Source organism: Dermochelys coriacea, chromosome 8 (genome assembly GCF_009764565.3).
Source record: "Dermochelys coriacea isolate rDerCor1 chromosome 8, rDerCor1.pri.v4, whole genome shotgun sequence".
Lineage (NCBI taxonomy): Eukaryota > Metazoa > Chordata > Testudines > Dermochelyidae > Dermochelys > Dermochelys coriacea.
Window position 1 is genome coordinate 37,107,559 of NC_050075.1, and position 20,519 is coordinate 37,128,077.

A 20,519-nucleotide genomic window follows, 5' to 3' on the forward strand; every position below is an offset into this window, starting at 1 on the left:
TTTAAGTGGGAAGGCTATGACGGATACGGAGGCAGCTGTGGGAGTGACCCATGTAATGGAAGACACAATGAGGATGATTGGATGTGGAAGCTGCAATATGTACATGATCCTGGAGGGGGGACCTGGTAAGAGTTTTGTCTTCATGAAATGCTGTCTGATAGAGCTGATGGAGGAAAAGATGCAGGTGGAAAGTCTGTTTGAGTTTAGGAAGGGGTTTGAGCAGATTATGGAGCAAAGACATGAGGTATCTGAAGGGAAAAGCTCAGACTTGCAGATGGAAGCAGAGCTGGAGAATTCTGAGGGGAGACTAGGTGAGGAAAGTGGTCAGTGGAAGTAAGTGACTAAAAGAACCAGGCAGAGGAAAAGACGGGCTAGTGAAGGAGAAATAGAGCTCAAGAACAGGTTTGCAGAGTTGGAAAATGAAGAAGGGGCTCAGCAGGTAGTCGCTGAAGGTGGAAGGGCATGGAAGAAGAGAAGAGCATCTAGTCCTATAGGAAAAGGGGAAGAGTCAATGGAGACTACACCAAATATGAGCCCCAGGAGGATACAGGATGGGCTGAAGAGGATTACAAGGGAGAATAGGAATGGAAAGAACTTGCAGCCAGAGGGAACAGGGGATGGACTGGAGAATAGCACCATCACTAGAAAAAGACAGGTCTATGTGATGGGGGACTCTTTACTGAGAAGAATAGACAGGCCTGTAACCAGAGCTGATCCAGAGAACAGAAGGATGTGCTGTCTTCCAGATGCTAAGATACGGGATGTAGACCTGAGGTTGAAAAGGATCCTAAAGGGAGCAGGAAAGAATCCCCTAATTATCCTTCATGTGGGAACAAATGATACAGCTAGATTCTCGTTGGAAAGTATTAAGGGAGACTATGCTAGGCTGGGGAAGACGCTTAAGGAAATCGAGGCTCAGATGATCTTTAGTGGGTTTCTGCCTGTTCCTAGAGAAGGGCAACAAAGGTGTAACAAGATTATGACTATCAACCGATGGCTTAGGCAGTGGTGCTATAAGGATGGTTTTGGGATGTATGGCCACTGGGAGGCATTCATGGACAGAGGACAGTTCTCTCGGGATGGACTTCATCTGAGTAGGGAAGGAAACAGACTTCTAGGATGGAGGCTGGCACAACTGATTAAGAGAGCTGTAAACTAGGAATTTGGGGGAGATGGTTGGGAGTGTCCAGGTAATCTCCACGCCAGATTTTAGCATTGAGAGGGCAGAAAACGAAGTAAGAAAGGATACAGACGTGGGTAGGAGAATGTACATAAGGAGGAAGGGCTGTGTGGGTACCAGTCTAATAGGTTATACCAGTTGTAGAATGACCGTGCCTAATAGGGTACAGAATGTGAGCAAGGCCAAACAGCAAAAATTTAGATGTTTGTACACCAATGCGAGGAGCCTAGGTAACAAAATGGAGGAACTAGAGCTACTGGTGCAGGAAGTGAAACCAGATATTATAGGGATAACAGAAACATGGTGGAATAATAGTCATGACTGGACTACAGGTATTGAAGGGTATGTGCTGTTTAGGAAAGACCGAAATAAAGGTAAAGGTGGTGGAGTAGCATTGTATATCAATGATGAGGTAGAATGTAAAGAAACAAGAAGCGATGGAATGGATAAGGCAGAGTCCGTCTGGGCAAAAATTACATTGGAGAAGAAAACTATTAGAGCCTCCCCTGGGATAGTGCTTGGGGTGTGCTATAGACCGCCAGGATCTAATTTGGATATGGATAGAGCCCTTTTTAATGTTTTTAATAAAGTAAATACTAATGGAAACTGCGTGATCATGGGAGACTAACTTCCCAGATATAGACAGGAGGACGAGTGCTAGTAATAATAACAATAGGGCTCAGATTTTCCTAGATGCGATATCTGATGGATTCCTTCATCAAGTAGTTGCTGAATCGACTAGAGGGGATGCCATTTTAGATTTGGTTTTGGTGAGTAGTGAGGACCTCATAGAAGAAATGGTTGTAGGGGATAATCTTGGTTCAAGTGATCATGAGCTAATTCAGTTCAAACTGAACAGAAGGATAAACAAAAATAAATCTGCAACTAGGGTTTTTGATTTCAAAAGGGCTGACTTTCAAAAATTAAGAAAATTAGTTAGGGAAGTGGATTGGACTGAAGAATTTATGGATCTAAAGGTAGAGGAGGCCAGGGATTACTTTAAATCAAAGCTGCAGAAGATATCGGAAGCCTGCATCCCAAGAAAGGGGGAAAAAATCATAGGCAGGAGTTGTAGACTAAGCTGGATGAGCAAGCATCTCAGAGAGGTGATTAAGAAAAAGCAGAAAACATACAGGGAGTGGAAGATGGGAGGGATCAGCAAGGAAAGCTACCTTATTGAGGTCAGAACATGTAGGGATAAAGTGAGACAGGCTAAAAGTCGAGTAGAGTTGGACCTTGCAAAGGGAATTAAAACCAATAGTAAAAGGTTCTATAGCCATATAAATAAGAAGAAAACTAAGAAAGAAGAAGTGGGGCCGCTAAACACTGAGGATGGAGTGGAGGTTAAAGATAATCTAGGCATGGCCCAATATCTAAACAAATACTTTGCCTCAGTCTTTAAGGCTAAAGAGGATCTTAGGGATAATGGTAGCATGACAAATGGGAATAAGGATATGGAGATAGATATTACCATATCTAAGGTAGAAGCGAAACTCAAACAGCTTAATGGGACTAAATTGGGGGGCCCAGATAATCTTCATCCAAGAATATTAAAGGAATTGGCACCCGAAATTGCAAGCCCATTAGCAAGACTTTTTAATGAATCTGTAAACTCAGGGGTTGTACCGTATGACTGGAGAATTGCTAACATAGTTCCTATTTTTAAGAAAGGGGAAAAAAAGTGATCCGGGTAACTACAGGCCTGTTAGATTGACATCTGTAGTATGCAAGGTCTTGGAAAAAATGTTGAAGGAGAAAGTTGTTAAGGACATTGAATTGACATTGGTAAATGGGACAAAATACAACATGATTTTACAAATGGTAGATCGTGCCAAACCAACCTGATCTCCCTCTTTGAGAAAGTAACAGATTTTTTTTTAGACAAAGGAAACGCAGTGGATCTAATTTACCTAGATTTTCAGTAAGCCGTTTGATACCGTGCCACATGGGGAATTATTAGTTAAATTGGAAAAGATGGGGATCAATATGAACATTGAAAGGTGGATAAGGAATTGGTTAAAGGGGATACTACAACGGGTCCTACTGAAAGGTGAACTGTCAGGCTGGAGGGAGGTTACCAGTGGAGTTCCTCAAGGATCAGTTTTGGGACCAATCTTATTTAATCTTTTTATTACTGACCTCAGCACAAAAAGAGGGAGTGTGCTAATAGTTTGCGGATGATACAAAGCTGGGAGGTATTGCCAGTATCATACAGGAGGAACTGGATGACCTTGTAAACTGGAGTAATAGTAATAGGATGAAATTTAATAGTGAGAAGTGTAAGGTTATGCATTTAGGGATTAATAACAAGAATTTTAGTTATAAGCTGGGGACGCATCAATTAGAAGTAACAGAAGAGGAGAAGGACCTTGGAGTATTGGTTGATCATAGAATGACTATGAGCTGCCAATGTGATATGGCTATGAAAAAAAAGCTAATGTGGTCTTGGGATGCATCAGGAGAGGTATTTCCAGTAGGGATAAGGAGGTTTTAGTACCGTTATACAAGGCACTGGTGAGACCTCACCTGGAATACTGTGTGCACTTCTGATCTCCCATGTTTAAGAAGGACGAATTCAAACTGGAACAGATACAGAGAAGGGCTACTAGGATGATCTGAGGAATGGAAAACTTGTCTTATGAAAGGAGACTCAAGGAGCTTGGCTTGTTTAGCCTAACTAAAAGAAGGTTGAGGGGAGATATGATTGCTCTCTATAAATATATCAGAGGGATAAATACTGGAGAGGGAGAGGAATTATTTCAGCTCAGTACCAATGTGGACACAAGAACAAATGGATATAAACTGGCCACCAGGAAGTTTTGACTTGAAATTAGACAAAGGTTTCTAACCATCAAAGGAGTGAAGTTTTGGAATAGCCTTCTAAGGGAAGCAGTGGGGGGAAAAGATCTATCTGGCTTTAAGATTAAACTCGATAAGTTTATGGAGGACATGGTATGATGGGATAACATGATTTTGGTAATTAATTGATCTTTAAATATTCATGGTAAATAGGCCTAATGGCCTGTGATGGGATGTTAGATGGGGTGGGATCTGAGTTACCCAGGAAAGAATTTTCTGTAGTATCTGGCTGGTGAATCTTGCCCATATGCTCAGGGTTTAGCTGATCGCCATATTTGGGGACAGGAAGGATTTTTCCTCCAGGGTAGATTGGGAGAGGCCCTGGAGGTTTTTCGCCTTCCTCTGTAGCATGGGACACCGGTCACTTGCTGGATGATTCTCTGCTCCTTGAAGTCTTTAAACCATGATTTGAGGACTTCAGTAGCTCAGATATAGATGAGGTTTTTCGCAGGAGTGGGTGGGTGAGATTCTGTGGCCTGTGTTGTGCAGGAGGTCAGACTAGATGATCATAATGGTCCCTTCTGACCTTAGTATCTATGAATCTACCTCTGCTTCCTTGTTGAGTTTGGCTCAGTGAATTCTCACCAGCTCCCTCTACAGAAAGCACATCTGCATGGCTGATCTGTTCTTTATCTGGCTCGGATTCCTGACACATGAAATGTGCAGGATCAAGGCTATTTTTATACAGAGAAAATTGTTAATAATTAGTATGTAATAATGACAGAGGGAGGAAAGTTACAAGTTAATAGAAATTTGAACAAAAACAACTTGACAAGTATTTGAGCCCAGGAGCTGTGATGCTTCATCCACCAGCCTGAGATTGAAAATCGCAGGGATCAAAACTGCTGAGGTACTTTTCAAATAACTAGTTAATAGAGTCAGGCCAAATTCCAACTCTGATAAATAACATTCCACCTGCCTAACCCCCTCACCCACAACCATCCCCCATAGTAGTTTCAGTTGGATACAATATTCTTCACTTCCCAACCTAAATTGTTATGTGGTATTGCTCTGTGCTGTGAAACAGCTGATGAGTCCCACCACAGAAGTAGCTGCATTTCAGTTATGGGCAAAGTGACTCCTTTGTCTCATTTGTACCACAAGCCGCATATGACACTACAAATTCTTACTCAAGTGACTAATCTTACTCATGTAATCAGTGCCTTTGACATGAATGAAATGCTCCTGTGAATGACAGTTTGTATGGGGAAGGGCTTGCAAGATTGGGCCTTGAGTTTGTCTTTTAAAGGACATTCTGGGATAACATAGAGAAACATCTAATGTTATAGCATTATATGACCTTTAATTGGCCTCTGTGGTGATTTAGGAGCCACCAAAATCTTCTGCCATTTACCAGTATTACAACAGAAACAGGGAGAAACTTAAATCAATACAACAATGAATAGAGGGGATAGAGAACTGAAACCGTGTATCATTCTCTGCTTCCTGCCGAGATAGAAAGGCATCCACATACTCGCTGTTGGTCCGCTTCAGCGGAAACATTAGATGTCTGCAGCTGTCCACACACAAACTTGCACAGATATGCTACATGGATAAGCTGATTTTCAACCATTTCAAGAGTGTTCATATAGGGGTTTGCACCATTTTAACTAGATTAGTGCAAGTCTGAGGGGGACAAAGCCTAAACTATAAATGTCCCCCTAAATAGGACCCTTATTCAAGTGAACTTTTGTAGGTGATGATTGTAGCAACCTGCCTGGAACCTGGATGAAGGAGCACAAGTTATCGGAGGGAAATGTTTGGAGGAGGCAGCAGGAAGTCAGCCTGTGAGCACGTGGCTTGAATGCTAGTTGCAGTTGCAGCACCTCTGTAAAGTGTTTCTTAATATAGAGATGGTTTAGTACGAGAAACACTGAGTCTTCTCCTGTCATTACACAGCACAAGGTACATGCAACAATGCTAGAGGCACTGGGTGTGTACAAAAGAACACTGTGCATTTAAACAGCACTTTCTGTCCAAGACTCACAAAGCATGCCACAAGCAAGACACCACTGTAAAGGAACATTGTCCTCATTCTCAGAGGTTAAGTAATCTTCCCAAGGCCACACAGTGAGTCCGTGGAACAGCTTAGATCAGACAGACCTAGCCTGTGTCCCAGTTCTATGCTTTAACCGTATCATCAGTTTCCCTGCAGCAGAGGCAGTGCTACCCCATTGGGGGCCATAAGCCACACACAACACATACTATAAAAGTGAATGGGGGCCCCCTCGAGCTGCTCAGGGCCCTAAACAATTGCTTAGTCTGATTATGCCTAGCGCTGGCACTGCCTTGCAGACAGGTGTGCAGAGTAAAGTTCCAGTGCTAGGTAGTGCTGAGACACTCCTGTGGATTCTCCACCCACTCAGGCCTTGTATCAATAATAAGGCAGCAGCTCATTTACTAACTTGGCTCACGTCTCTGTTGTGAGTCTTAGTTAAACCAACCTCTGTCTCACTGGAATAGCATGAAGTAGCTGTGTGCCATTAGCCCCATTGTACTCTACTTCCTAGGATTAGCAAGCCCCTCTTAAAAATGTTTTCACTAGCACAGATTCACCAGCCTCAGTGTCATTATGAAAAATTCACTAACAAAATCCAGCCCTAAAGGTCCCAAGCGCCAGACCCCTCAAAGTGCCCCAACACCTGGTAATTACCCCCAAATCCACCCATTTCTTCACTCTAGTCAGCCTTTCTCCAGGATTGGCTGCCTCACACCTCTGAAGTTCAGTGGTTTTTTTTTCTCCCAGCTGAAAGCAAGAGCCCTAGGAAGCTGCACTGTGGATAAATCCCAACACACACATTATCCACCTCAAAATAGTCCTCTAGCCAGAAGCACCTTGCTACACTTTGGTAACAAACTTCTGAGGAGGATTCCAACCCTCAAACAATCTCCTGAGTGTAGCACTTGCTCCTGGACTAGGCTCTGCTGGCACTTCCCACCAGCAGGCAGGACTGGAGCTTTTACAGGGATGGTCCCGGCATGGGGAGAACTCAGTGCAGCAGTCACTAAATTAGTCACATGAACTATTCATTTCACATGCACAGGGGCAGGTTTTCAATGTAATTGCTCTCTGTGTAGGAGTCCTTGTTTCTCCTGCTGTGATCCCTGCTGATACTATCTGCTCTGCTTAGAGGAGCTTTCCAAACTGGTCCCTGAACCGTTGGAGGTGGGCAGCGGGGGGGAGAGCCTGCATGAGTGTGCCAGGGGTTAGGAGCTGCAAAATAGCCAGTTCATTACCAAATGGCACTGGAGAAAGCCTCATTATTATTACCATCTGTATCATTATTAGAATGTAGTAAGTTCTGTTCCTGGGGCTTTTGGGCACCTCACAAAATAATCAGCCCATGACACCCTAATGCTGCATCACAGGGTTTGTGTTACAAGGACAACTCATCACTATTTACATGGCATGACAAGCCCCATGCAGCAATATGTCGCACATGCTGGACCTACACTGCATGGCTCTGATCAGATCCTGAGAGCAGTGTCCAGTATCCTGGTGAGCTGGATGCAGCTGCATAGTTTGAGGTTTGCTAGTCTAAGGATTATTAAATTCAGACAGTAGCTGGATGTGGCAGGGCCCAGAAGCAGCCTCAGCTGTAGTCCATTGTCAAACCTTTCTGATTGTGCAAGCTGGTGTTTGCCCCATCGTCTCAGCTATTATATTTCCCAAGGGATTAGCCAACGGCTTAGCAGCATCTGCCTGTAGTCTGTGTTTAGGAGAGACAAATGCCTCTCTTCTATGGCTGGGAGAGGAGCTGGGGTTGCTCGATGCTCTCTGTCAGGGTGGTCTGAGGGAGGAGTGTGACATCCAAGATGATCATGAGCCCCTAGATCTGGACAGCAGGCAGCATGCACTGAGCTGTCTCACAGATTTCCCAGGACAACTACTTCAAAAAAGAGACAATCCTGAGAAAACCTGGACAAGTGGCAGCCCTCCTGTGATTCCAAATGGGAAGCAAGGGCAGGAACTAATGGGACTCTGCAGAGTGCTGCACTGCTGGCCAGGATGCTTCAGGCATTGCACAAGGGGAATCCTCCATGTAGACAGTGTATTGGCCCAGCTAGAGCTAATGCTTTCCTATGGATCAATGCCCAGTGCCCCACAATAGGGAATCTCTCCTGCACTCTTCATAGCTCCAGCCATGGTGCAGACTGTGGGAACACCTCAGCCATGTGGGGAAGGTATGGGCCAGCAAAGTTCCCTGCACTCCAGTGCCTCAGAGCATGGGCCATGACAGAAGGTTTCCTTGGGCAGATGCATAGAAGAAACCTCTGTTCTTGTCAGAACTCTTTTGTTGCCAGTAGAAGCAACAGCAGCTGTTGTGTCTGCACAGGGCCTTACTTCATGCATGCAAACCCACCCTGGCAGCCAAAGAACCAGCCCTGATTCCCCTCTATAAGGAGATGTTTTTGGTAGATGTGACATTAACTAACCCCTTCTCCTACCTCCAGCCTAGCTTGAAGCATGGCACTGTGGCTCCACCTTCTGTCTACTGACAAGGTAGTTGAGATAATATCCTTTATTGGACCAACTTCTGTTGGTGGCAGGTGCACTTTTGAGCTTCACAGATTTCTTCTTTAGATCTGGGGAAGGAAACCAGTGTCCTTCCCCAGACCGGAGCTCTGTGTAGCTTGAAAGCTTGTACCTCTACCACCAGCAGTTGGTCCAATAAAAGATATCACCTCACTCACCTTGTCCCTCTCATATCCTTGGATCAGCCATGTCTGCAACACCACATTGTAAAAAGTTTTTAATTTTGATATGCTTTTTTTCCTCAGGTATCCTGCACTTGTAAGGTAGTTTTATTTTAATAATAAATGCTGTTTTGTGCATTTTAATTTAATTTGAATTTCCATCCAAATAAAGCTTGACACAAATCACAAGTAAGAAAAAAAAAATCATCCAGTAAATAAGAAAGGTATGGTTCACCATTTTCTAAAATAATATTTAAAAAGTAAGAATCTGAATAAATGTATGTTGAATTATATAATTGCATAAATAAATGGGTATAGATGTAGCATGTCCTCCTGCTTAGCACAAAGAAGGACCATATTTAGTGGAACGGCTGTATTTAGTTGAAAGTCAGCCTGTTTTAATGGTTACAGACTAACGAGAATCAATGTTTCCTTAGGAAAGTAACTAAAAATACAAATGAAAAACATAACAACAGATGTAAATCAAGGTTTCCTGCTTGCTGATTTAAATCACTTTGGTTGAAATCAGTCCACCCTGGTGCCACATGGAGATGAGGGCATGGCCATAGTTTGGCAAGGGGCTGGATGTGGCTGTCATCTGTTATAGGTGCTCTCTCCTATGGTGATGGAACTGTCACTCTGACATGCATGTTCAGGATCCCTATGAGGAATGCTCATTGAGTTCCTGCAGATGTCTCTAGCTGCCCAGCTCATTGTCTGTGCCTGCAAGAGGCAGAATGTCACTCTGTTGCAAGACTGGAATACTCTTAAAGTAGCATAAACTGAAACATTCGGGTTTTGAAAAAGAGATTTTACAAAATCCCACACTGGGAAATGTCATGGATGTGGCAATGTGTTCTCGTAGTTTTTCTCCCTCTCTTTCAAGATTTCCTGCAGTGCTTGCTCTCCAAATACAACTGCATAGTGCTTGGGGACTGGAACCAAAGGGAAACTGACTAGAAAGAAAAGTGAACCTGATTTATCTATTTGCTGTTGTCTAAGGTGATGGCATTTTTAACAGATGATTAAGTGGTCTAAGCAGCAACAAGTACATGAGATTTGTAAAATCACTGCAATTTTGGTCACCAAAGGTGTTGTTAGTAGCACAGGTATATAGATATACCGTATTCGTAACAGGTGGCTTTTAACCAGAGTGTGTCCCTTTTAAGCAAGTTCCTTTTCTGCCAAAAGAAAAGGAGTACTTGTGGCACCTTAGAGACTAACAAATTTATTAGAGCATAAGCTTTCGTGAGCTACAGCTCACTTCATCGGATGCATCCGATGCTCTAATAAATTTGTTAGTCTCTAAGGTGCCACAAGTACTCCTTTTCTTTTTGCGAATACAGACTAACACGGCTGCTACTCTGAAACCTTTTCTGCCAGGGGCAGTTGACAGTAAATCCAATTATTCAGTCTCTTATACAAAGAAAAACAAATGACAGATGTGCCCTCAGCAGGAACTCAGCCTTTTGACAGCGACCAAACTGCAACCTGATGTAGCCCAACCTTTTGGGGCACAGCTGTGCTCCAACCACTAGGTAAACCCTCTCTTCAATCCTTACTTCCGCAGGCTCCTGTGATCGATGGTAGATGTGTTTTCCTTCTGCCCCTTGCCCACAGCTTTCTCATCTCCTTCCCCCTAAGCCCTGGATGGGGTGGTTCCTGCTGGCTAGGGTTGTTTGGATGACTCCCCTGCTACTTCTCACCACTATGCTGCAGCAGGGAGACCCACACAACAAACAAGCTGGCAGCAGGCAGTGAGAACCGGATAGCTCCAACCTATCAGAATCCCTTGGGAAGAACAAGACAACTAAGTAGGACCAAGAACAGAAATTTGGATGAGATCCTGCTAAACTAGAACTGCTGGCAAATATGCTTCTGGACAAAGTAAAGTCAAGTGCCTGTCATTTCTTTCATCCTTTTTCTCTAACTTCTGGGCCAGGGGAAAGCCCAGCCCCAACTCATTTCTGTCCCCTCCATCACAGGTGGGAAATCCAGTCAGAGAACAGGCTCTGAGGCCTGGATGAAAGGGCAGCCTGGTTTTTAAACTGATGGATAGAGAGAGAGCACAATTGTTTCCTCCATTGCCTCGCTGTCCTCACCCTTATGCCCAACAAGGGAAAAGTTGGTCCAATAAAATATATTACCTCACCCACCCTCCAGCAATGGAAAAGAACACTGAATGGATGCCCCCCGTGATCAGTAACAAAACAGAGCATAAGGTTGCTGCTGGGTACAGAGTCATTATTAGGTTGCAGAGTCAATGCCACACTGAGATGACCCCGTGGACTAGGAAGGTCCACAGATGGCACTTAAGCAAAAAAAACCACCCAAGGATTTTGCAGTGGAAGGAGAAGCTAGGTGGCCCGCCAGCCATTTCTCACAACTGGGCACCTCCCCCGCCCCGGCAGAGCAGGGTAAACTCCAAGTAACTAGAGGGCAACAATGGCTATTATGCGCGCAGAGCTTGGCTCCCGGCCCCGGAGCAGCTCCGCTCCCTGCACGTGCCAGCTCCCGGTGCCGGACTGGTTCCGGGTCTCAGAGAGCCTGGCTGCAGTAGGTCCTTGGGGAACTTCCCCAGCTGAACCGGCCCCCCACCAACAGCCTCGCGTCCGGCGGACTGAGCGCCCCTGCCCGGACCTTGCTGCGTCCCAGCCGCATGGAGGCTCCGGACACAGCCAGGGCGCCAAGGGGACGAGCTCGCCGGGCAGGGCAGGCGCCGCGCGCGGGAGGGTCCGGGCCGGGGGAAGCACGAGCCCCGCGGGGATCGCACGGCGGGGTGGCAGGCGAGGAGGAGAACCCAGCCACATCTGGGACAAGAAGGGGGCATCGCATTGGGCGGGACCCGCAGAGTTAGGGTTGGGGTTGGGGCTCATGCGGGTGTCAGCAGCAGCCGCTGTTGGCCTCAGCTTGGACGCGGTGAACGAAAGCAGACGGAATTGCGGACTAAGTGATTGACACCGTACTCATCCAATTATATCTCCGCTGCAGGTTAGGCTGGGGCAGGCGGCTGGGAAGGGAGGGCACGGTCTTTATCATTGACAGACACGGCTATCTTCCAATCATAGTAGGGGCGGAGCCTGGTCTCAGTGAGTGAGACCTTCAGAAGGAGTCAAAGGGAAGTATGTGACGGATTGGTAGACAGCCCAATCAGCCGGCGCCAAGCGCTGTGCGGTATGACTGATGTACTATCTGAACAATCAGAGTCCGGAAATCTCGAATTAAAGTTGACCGACGGATATTTTATCCAATCAGTCTCCAGCAGTCCCGGGAGGGGCTTGACTGACATGCTGGCTGCCCAGTCAAATTTCCGCAAATTCAGGAAGAGACCGAAAGAGAACGGGGCGGGGCGGCGAGAACAAACCGCCTCGGCGTGTGCTCTCAAGGCAGCATGATGGGAGCGCGTGACGAAGAGATGAGTGGCGGGAGTTTTGTCCAATAGAGCTGAGGCGCAGACCGAGCATGGCCAATGAGAGTGGCGGAAGCGGGCGGGGTAGGCGGTGCGGCGCTCCTAGCCCGATTAGGTTGTGAGAAGTTAGTGGCGCTGCTGCTGGTGCTGTGAGGGGACGGAGACGGCTGGGCTGTGAGAGCAGCGGCGGCCCCGGATCAGTGCGATGCTCACGGACGGCACCGCCGCCCCTGTCGGCGACGAGGAGATAGACTCGGTCACTCCTCGTGCTCCCCCCACCGCCGAGGCCCCCGCCGCGGCCGGGCCCGCCCCGCTGGGGCTGCGGGCCGTGCGCCTCTTCGGGGAGGCCGGGCCCGGCGGGCCAGGAGGCCCCGGAGCGCCCGACGCTGGAGAGGCCGCTCTCGACTTCAAGCTGGCGGCCGCCGTGCTGAGGAGTGGGGGTGGTGGCGGTTCCGGCAGCGATGAAGACGAAGTGTCCGAGGTGAGAGACCGATGGCCGGGTCGGGCCCGGCTTCTCCGCGCTCAGCCGCTTCCTGACCGGCCTAGGCCGGCTCCTACCGGCAGCGGCGACCTGGGGCCTGATCTTCTCTGCTCTGTAAAACGGGGCCCAAAACCTAACAACGAGCCCGGGGGTCCTAGTGCTAGGCCCGCTGTGCACCCAGGAGCGGGGGCCTCCCAGCATCCAACCGTTCATCTTGTTATGCGCTTTCAATCGTCGTGAGCGGGGGAAGGTCCCAGCACCAGTCCTGTGCCCGCGGAATGGGGGCGGGGCACCGCACCCAAACTCCTCCATTGTGCCCCTAGTCTGTGGGGCTCAGCACCCCCACATTCTCCTCTCCATAGCCAGTCTGAGGGGCGGGAGGTGGGTCTCAGCCGCCTAGTCCCCCCCGGCTGGGAGGGGGTGATTTGAGCACCTCATCTGCACCCAGTCTCCGGCAGATGGGGTCCCAGCACCCACTTTTGTTTGTTCAGACTGATGGTATGGGTGGGGGAGGGGTTTAGTATATTCTCTCTCTTTCTATCTCATATAGTATAGGAGGGCTTCCGGTACCTGACCACCCTGAACCTACTCTGTGCTTAGTCTTAAGGAGTGTCTGAAGTTCCCAGCACCCACTTATTGCTACCCCAGACTCAGGAGGAGGTGTGGGGGTTCCCATCACTTAGTCTTGTGGTGAGAGGAGGGGTTCCCCCCCCAGAAGGATGGAGGGAATCCCAGTCTCTTATCTCCCAAACACACGTATAACTTGAAGGAGGTGTGTGTAGTGGTGGGCTGTATATCCATCAATAACCTATTAGGGGTCTGTGGGGGTTCTAAACTCTCAGTGAACACTACTTCATCTGGTCTAGGGAGGGAAGACAAATCTACGTTTTCATCCGCTATCAGCACCTGCTGGTGCTATGGTGGGGGAGTGAATTCAGTTTCTCATGTCACCTAATTGAAGGGGAGAGTTTCAGGGTCTTACCCACCACTACTGCCTCCACCTAAGCAGATTGGTCCTAGTGTCTAAAGTTCTCCAACCTATGCACATCTTTGCAAGAGGGAAAAGATACAATTAACATAATACTGATTTCCCCCTTCCCCCTCCCCCCATCAGAATTGGATGCTTGGAGTGGATTGATACTTGAATGTCTCCACTTTACAATCTCACCTGAAAGGATGGAAGGAGGGGCCCAGCACTTATTCTGGTGTCTAGGCACTCCATTTTGCATGTGTCTACTCACCCCCAGACCTGGTGAATTCTGAACTGTTAGGCCTTGTCTGACTAAGAAAGTTGCACTAATTTAATAAAAATACATATTTTTAGTCCAATTGATTTAGTTAAACTTGTGTAAACCCCTGTGTGGGCACACTACTTACAGCTTTCTGAATAAGCTGAATTGATATGTCAGTTTGTGTCCATACCAGGACTAAACTGTTTTTTAAATTCTAAATTAAATTGGTGGAACTTTTGTGTGTGAACATGGCCTCAATTTGAGGTTATGGCCCATAAATATCCATGTTCCTGTAAATATTCAAACTGAAATAACCCCCAACCCCACTGGAATATATTTGTAAAATACTTGAATCCCCTCCACCAACTAGCTAAGGAAAAAATACCAATTGCTTCTCTGTTGGTATCTAGCATGTATCAAGCCTTCTATCTCTGTTCCTTCACATGTCAGTGTATCTCTGTTTTACAGCAGTGTTTACAAAACACAGGTCTAAGTGAGAACCACTCTGAGAATCTGTCAGCTAATTATGAAATCAAGAAAGATCTAAAACATACCTACAGAGATTCTGAAATAGTATCTTTCATCTGATATTGATGACATCATATTGATAAAGATTCTTCTTTGGAAATTTATCCTCTTTAGGTATGTCTATTATGCAGATTAAGGGATGACGGTAACATGGGTAGGCATACCTGCACTAGCTTTAATCTGGTGTGGGTAACAATAGTGTGAAGATGTGGTGGTAGGGTTTTCAGTGTGGGCCAGCAACCAGGGTACATGGTTAGGGTCATTGGCAGGCTTGTACTGGGATGGGTAAGCTGTGCTGAAGTCCATGCCACTATGTATTCACTAATATTATCCCCGCTAGCTAGGTTAAAGCTAGCATGGGTATGCCTACCCATGTTACCGTCATCCCTTAATTTGTGATGTACCTTTAGTTACCTACTTCTCTATCTCAGGAGATGTGGATGTCTAATTGGTGTCTGTGAAGCACCCTTGTGGAGATCCTCTGGTGAATGAGGCTATATAATGGCAAAGTACTATTTATAGTTGATGCAAGTAGTCTGTAGATTCATTATAAACCATTGAGGGCAAAAAGATTAGGAACTTTGTACAAACACTTGCTCAAGGCTGGTTTAGCAAATAAACAAGAAAGGTCTTTCTGCAAGAAGAGCTTTCTTGTTTAAAACATTTTAATAGGTGTTGCCAAATAAATATTCAGAGGCTTCCAAAATACATGCATAGATAAATTGGCTTAGTGTTTCTACCTGAGTTTGATCCTGAATGTGCTCATTACCTGTGCTCAGTATTTGGCAGAGATGACTCTATGAGGAAACATGACAGAGAAGGATGAGTCTTGTGACTGATTCCTTGCTAGGTTGTTATGGAACAAGGTTGACACAATTCAGGAGGAGCTATCTTTTAGCCTCCTTCTCTGTGGGAGAATATTAGAGGCACCTGCTGCTATTGTCCTCTGTTCCAAAGAAGCAACTGTAAGCTCTTGGGATGGAAAACTGCAGCTCTTGAATTAGACAGCTTTGAAAACTTAGCAAGTGTCTGAACTGTGGTCTCAAGTCATGAGTCAGTGACTCGGGTGTATGCTTTGAGGTACTATCAATGCTTGGAATTAGGGAGCACTTGAAGGGAGACTTAAAAATAAATAAATAGTATGCTTCTGTTTATCCAAATGGCTTGGATGACATCCAAAAGTTCTGGATAAATGGAAGTGTTTTTGTAAGTGACATAGGGTTACATAGGGAACACACTGGCTTCGGGTAACTAGGATTTTCAGATAGCTGGAATTATACTGTATATGAAATGAAGGTTTGCCATGTCCCTTTAATCTGGGCTTTTTCTGCGGTTGGCTTCTATAGTTCTAAAAAAAACCATGCTGAAATGACATCAATAACAAGTGTATGTACGTGTGCAGTATTCTTAATATATTGCATTGATGTGATTTTTAATATGGTAAAATAACTGCACTAGGATTAGTCAATGGCAGGTGGAGAAAATAACCAAATAAAATCATCATGGAGGTGCAGAAAATAAAATACAACACAAATGTAAAACAAATACAGGATTCAAAAATGAATAAAATTTTCACAAAAGCGAGCTAAATAATACTTATATTATTTCTTATCTGAGGTTTCAAAGTGCATTAAAATGGAAATATTATCCCCACATTGTATATGAGGAAACTGAGGCACAGAGGGGATTGATTTGCCCACAGTCACCCAGCCAGTCAGTGGCAGAGCTGGGAATAGAACCCACACCTCCTGACTCCCAGTCCATTGCCCTATATCCTGGATATCTCAGTTGTTTGAGCATTGACGTGCTAAACCCAGGGTTGTGAGTTCAATCCTTGAGGGGGCCACTTAGGGATCTGGGGCAAAAATTGGGGATTGGTCCTGCTTTGAGCAGGGGGTTGGACTAGATGATCTCCTGAGGTCCCTTCCAACCCTGATATTCTATGATTCTATGATTATTCTGCATTCTATGAGACACTTAATGGAAAAAACCAGCTGGGGTGGGGATCGGGAAGCCTCTAATGTAGAAACAGTAATTGGATATAACTTTTGAGCAATATCTTTCTAAGTTATTTTAAAGGATTATTGTGTGGATGGAGGCAGAGGAGATGGGCATCAGATATAGAAAAAAAAAAAAACACAAGGAAGGAGAATAATGAAAATGAATTAGTTTTGAGTCAGCATAGGCCAAGAAACAGTACATATGGGGAAAGATTAGGAAACCTTGGGTATGTCTTCACTGCAGTTAGATGCTCATGGCTGGCCCATGCCAGCTGACATTCCCCTTATGAACACATTTGTCTGTTTGAGTTCTAAAGAACAGTTTAAAGGGAAAATACTTCTGAATCTAGTGGTGCAGATGAACTATGAGGAGGCTAATAAGGTGTGTGTGGGAGAAGGAGGTGGGGGGAGAGAGAGGAGATTTGGGAAACTGACACCTGTGATCACCAGTAAAAAATACATCTAATGCAAATTGGTCAATAATTATGGATGATTCAACCATGATCCATGGGAATCATATGAAGTAGAAAATCTTTTGGCTAGTACTTCTGAAAAAATTAAGAGGGAAGCTGTAATTCTCTTGTACTTACAGAAGGTATTGCCACCAAAGGCTGTTGCCCCCATCATGTTTAACTTTGGAATAATCACAGATTGCCCATGGGTTTGGTAACAATAACAAAGGTCAAAAGATTGACATTATTTTAAACTTGGCCTGGGTTTGTGGTTGCAAGCTGCTGTGGCCTATTTTAAATGAGTTAATCTAGTTCTGAGTGAGCTGCCATCACTGTGAAGCTGGATTCTATTGAGGCTCTGGCAACACGTGCTGATGGAGTGAATAGGCATGGATATTGTACTATCTTCTTGATACTAGCTGTGATCCCTATAGGCTAAGTAGGAGATATGTTGGCAGGGGCATGTGTGTGTGAAGTTTAGGCTACCTGTCCTTTGGCTATAGAAGATTACTGGGTCCAGGGCTATCAACATGTGAATCTCTTACCTTTCACCAATATTACATTAATTAAATTATTTAACTGAAGTCTGTCTTTTAAAAGGGGAAAACTGGGCTGCAGAAATAGAAGTACCAAATTGGAGTAAGGGACTATGATAGTTGAAGTATTTGCGATATTGTGTGCCTCACTGACCTATTGTAAAATTAAAAATTAAGTCTGAGGTCATCCATAATGATAAAGGTACTCAAGGATCTTAGGGCTCAGTGGCATCTGACTGCAATCATATACAAGTTTTGCAGGCCTCTTGTGTTCATAGTTATGTAGTCCTGATTCTTAAAAGGAAATTGGAGTTCACCCCTGCTGTAGAATGTAATTTAGTTCATTTGCATCCCTTTTTCAGAGTGGGCGGCCTGACAGCAGAATTGTCTTATGTATAAAATTTATCTATTTCATAAGCCTCTGGGTATATTTACATGAAACACAATTAAAAATCAGACACAAGCTACCTTTAGAGTCCCTGTGGTAGGCACCCCATATCCTCCTTAATACGCAAGGATTTCTTGTAAGATGGATAAAATAAATTATTTTAAAAAATCAAATGGGAGTTTTGATCATATTTTTTTTAATTTAAATTGCATTTTTATTTAGATACAAACTTCTTCTTAAATAAACCCTTTGAAATTAAATCTGAAATGGCAACTCATGTTAAGGCCTAAACCTAATATAATCTATTAAAATTTAAATAAGGCTTCATCAGTGAGTCCTCTAAAAAGTTTAATGAGCTAAAGAGTGCTGCTGTTTTAATTGTATAATGAATCAGGGAGAAAACATCTGTAATTTTTGAGGCCAACTCAAGCTTTGTAAGTGTAACAATGTCATGTAATGTATTATCTATTTTCAGTCTTTATAACAGAGCAAATACTAATATTTACAATTTTACAAATATGTAAGTACTTTGAAGAACGTGGGGACAGATTTCCAAAGGTATTCATTCACCTACAGATACAAATAGATGTCTAGTGAGATTTTTTTCAGAGATGCCAAAGCAGATTATGTGCCTGCACACATTTGAAAATCCCAGTAAGCACTTCTCTGCATCTTGAAGCACATAAAAAAAATACCTTTGTTTCTGGTCACTGTGGGACAGATTTTTCAATTTGTCAGCACACAGACTATAAATAACACTTCCTTTGTTTAATAAATCAGTTAATTTGAAATGCAAAACATATTTTGATAAAACATATTTTGAGTATCCAGTATATTTAAGGTAGTTTATTAAAAACAGTTTTCAGATGTGGTTCTTATACATTTTTAATTGATTCCAGTTAAATTTACACATGAGTAAAATTAATTAGTAAATAGAAAATAGTGAATGACATTTCTTAACCTACAATAATTAAGAACATGAATAAATGTATGTTAGGCTGTATAATTCTTTATACTATATTTACACACACACTTTTTGCTAATCAGGAAGATAAATATCAAATTTAGTGTAAAAACAATATTTAGTTGCAAATCAACATGTCTAAATGCTATACCAACCAATGAGAATAGGTACTGTCCTAAAGCAAAATTCAAAGTACAAGTCTAAAACATGATTAGAACTAATGATTTAAATTAATGTTTGTTTCTTGCTGATTCTAATTAGGATTAGAATCAGTGATTTAAATCACTCCACCCTGATTTCTTTTATCCAGTTTGCACTCAAGAAGATGCTTTGGACAAAAAATGAGTCTTGCATACGTTAAATGGCTGTAATTTTTCTCCTTGATTGACGTCAGAAACTGATTATAAGGTGTGCCTTCTAGGGGAGCCTTTCTTCTGACGCCAAAAGAACCCCTCCTGGACCCATTCCCCTTCCAAAATTTTCACCTGAAGCAAGTAAATGTAATTTCTGTATCCGTTATGAGGACTCCCTGGTAGTTCTCAGTGGTATCAGCTGAAGTCAAAAATACTGTGTCCTGAGGAATAAGTTCAGATTGTCTTAATATGGACATCTATATTTTCAGAAGTGATAATATTGCTTCAGATATCACCAAAGTCCTTTTATCTCCTGTGATTTTTATTTTGTCTTACTAATGGAAGTACCCATTTGTGGAATGAGGAAAGTGTAGCTTAATAACAATTTAGGAATTAATGAGTTGTACTAATCAAATTCCTTTGTAAATATGGGAAATCTACAAAAATCATGTTTATGTATTGTCTGATAACTGATTAAGAGTTAAGGACATCCTGTTTGAAACGTTTCCATTGAGACAGTATGATTTTCAACTCCTGTGATAGTCTAAATTATAAGAACAGTTGGACACTCTTGGTAGATTATTCTTATTAATACAATTATTTGCAAACCAGCTTTTAAAACTACACTACCTCTGTGTAAGCTTGAAAGCTTGTCTCACTAACAGAAGTTGGTCCAATAAAAGATAATACCTCACCCACCTTGCCTAACTATCCCTAAATTTGAGGTAAATGGGTGATATCAAGTGATTGGGAGGGGGGGGAGGAGGGGAATCACATTTCTAGCAAAAACCTGTTCCATCAGTAGATACAATCCCAGGGATGGGTTACTTTTGTTTAATGGTTAAACCAGTCCATTTGTGGTCATGAAGGTAAAGGTTTTCTTTTTTTTTTTTTTTAATCTAATTTTGGAGGAACTGTGGGCTCTTTGAAATTTTGGGGATTAAAACAGAACAGGCTGTTTTCATTTCCTTTTTCCATCTATAACTCCTAATAATCAGTTTTAATATAAATTGGAGACTTAACATTTTTCCTAACTACTTGTTGTTTGTATAAATTTTTTTTCAATATTATATCTATCAAAATGTAGCTAGAAGAGTCCTGTTCCTGGATGTAGTATGTGTTAATACAATGCAGTTATGTTGGGAAGAAACAAATTCAAGTTACGAATGGTTTCATTTTTCAGTGGTTCTGCGATAACATGAACTTTTTCTTCCTCTTCTCTCCCCATTCCACTTTTGGCTGGTAGAAACTTTATAAACAGTCCTCCTTTTTAAATCTTTCCTTTGCAAGACTGTTTCACAATATCCCATAATTCTGACTAAGCAGGTCTGGTTGTGACTCCTTTCAGAGCCATCCAGTTCAGCTTTTCAGACAGGTGTTGATAGATGGTTAATTGTTGCAGTCTTTGCTGGTCAGAAGAGCCCAAAACTTTGATCCTC

At 43.7% G+C, this 20,519-nt stretch overlaps 1 protein-coding gene across 12 annotated transcripts in view; it reads left to right on the plus strand.

The window, feature by feature from the left end:
* The first annotated feature begins 12,241 nt into the window (after window positions 1-12,241).
* LOC119860605 (ankyrin repeat and KH domain-containing protein 1) overlaps window positions 12,242-20,519 on the plus strand; it is a 202,930-nt gene continuing 194,652 nt past the window's right edge. For 4 of the 12 annotated variants that reach the window (XM_038414518.2, XM_038414526.2, XM_038414525.2 and 1 more), the window contains exon 1: window positions 12,243-12,627. In XM_038414518.2, coding sequence (XP_038270446.1) covers window positions 12,352-12,627 — 276 coding nt within the window. In that variant the 5' untranslated portion in view covers window positions 12,243-12,351. Of the gene's footprint in view, window positions 12,628-20,519 lie in introns of all 12 variants that reach the window. The other 8 variants (XM_038414520.2, XM_038414529.2, XM_038414531.2 and 5 more) reach the window with 3 other exon arrangements.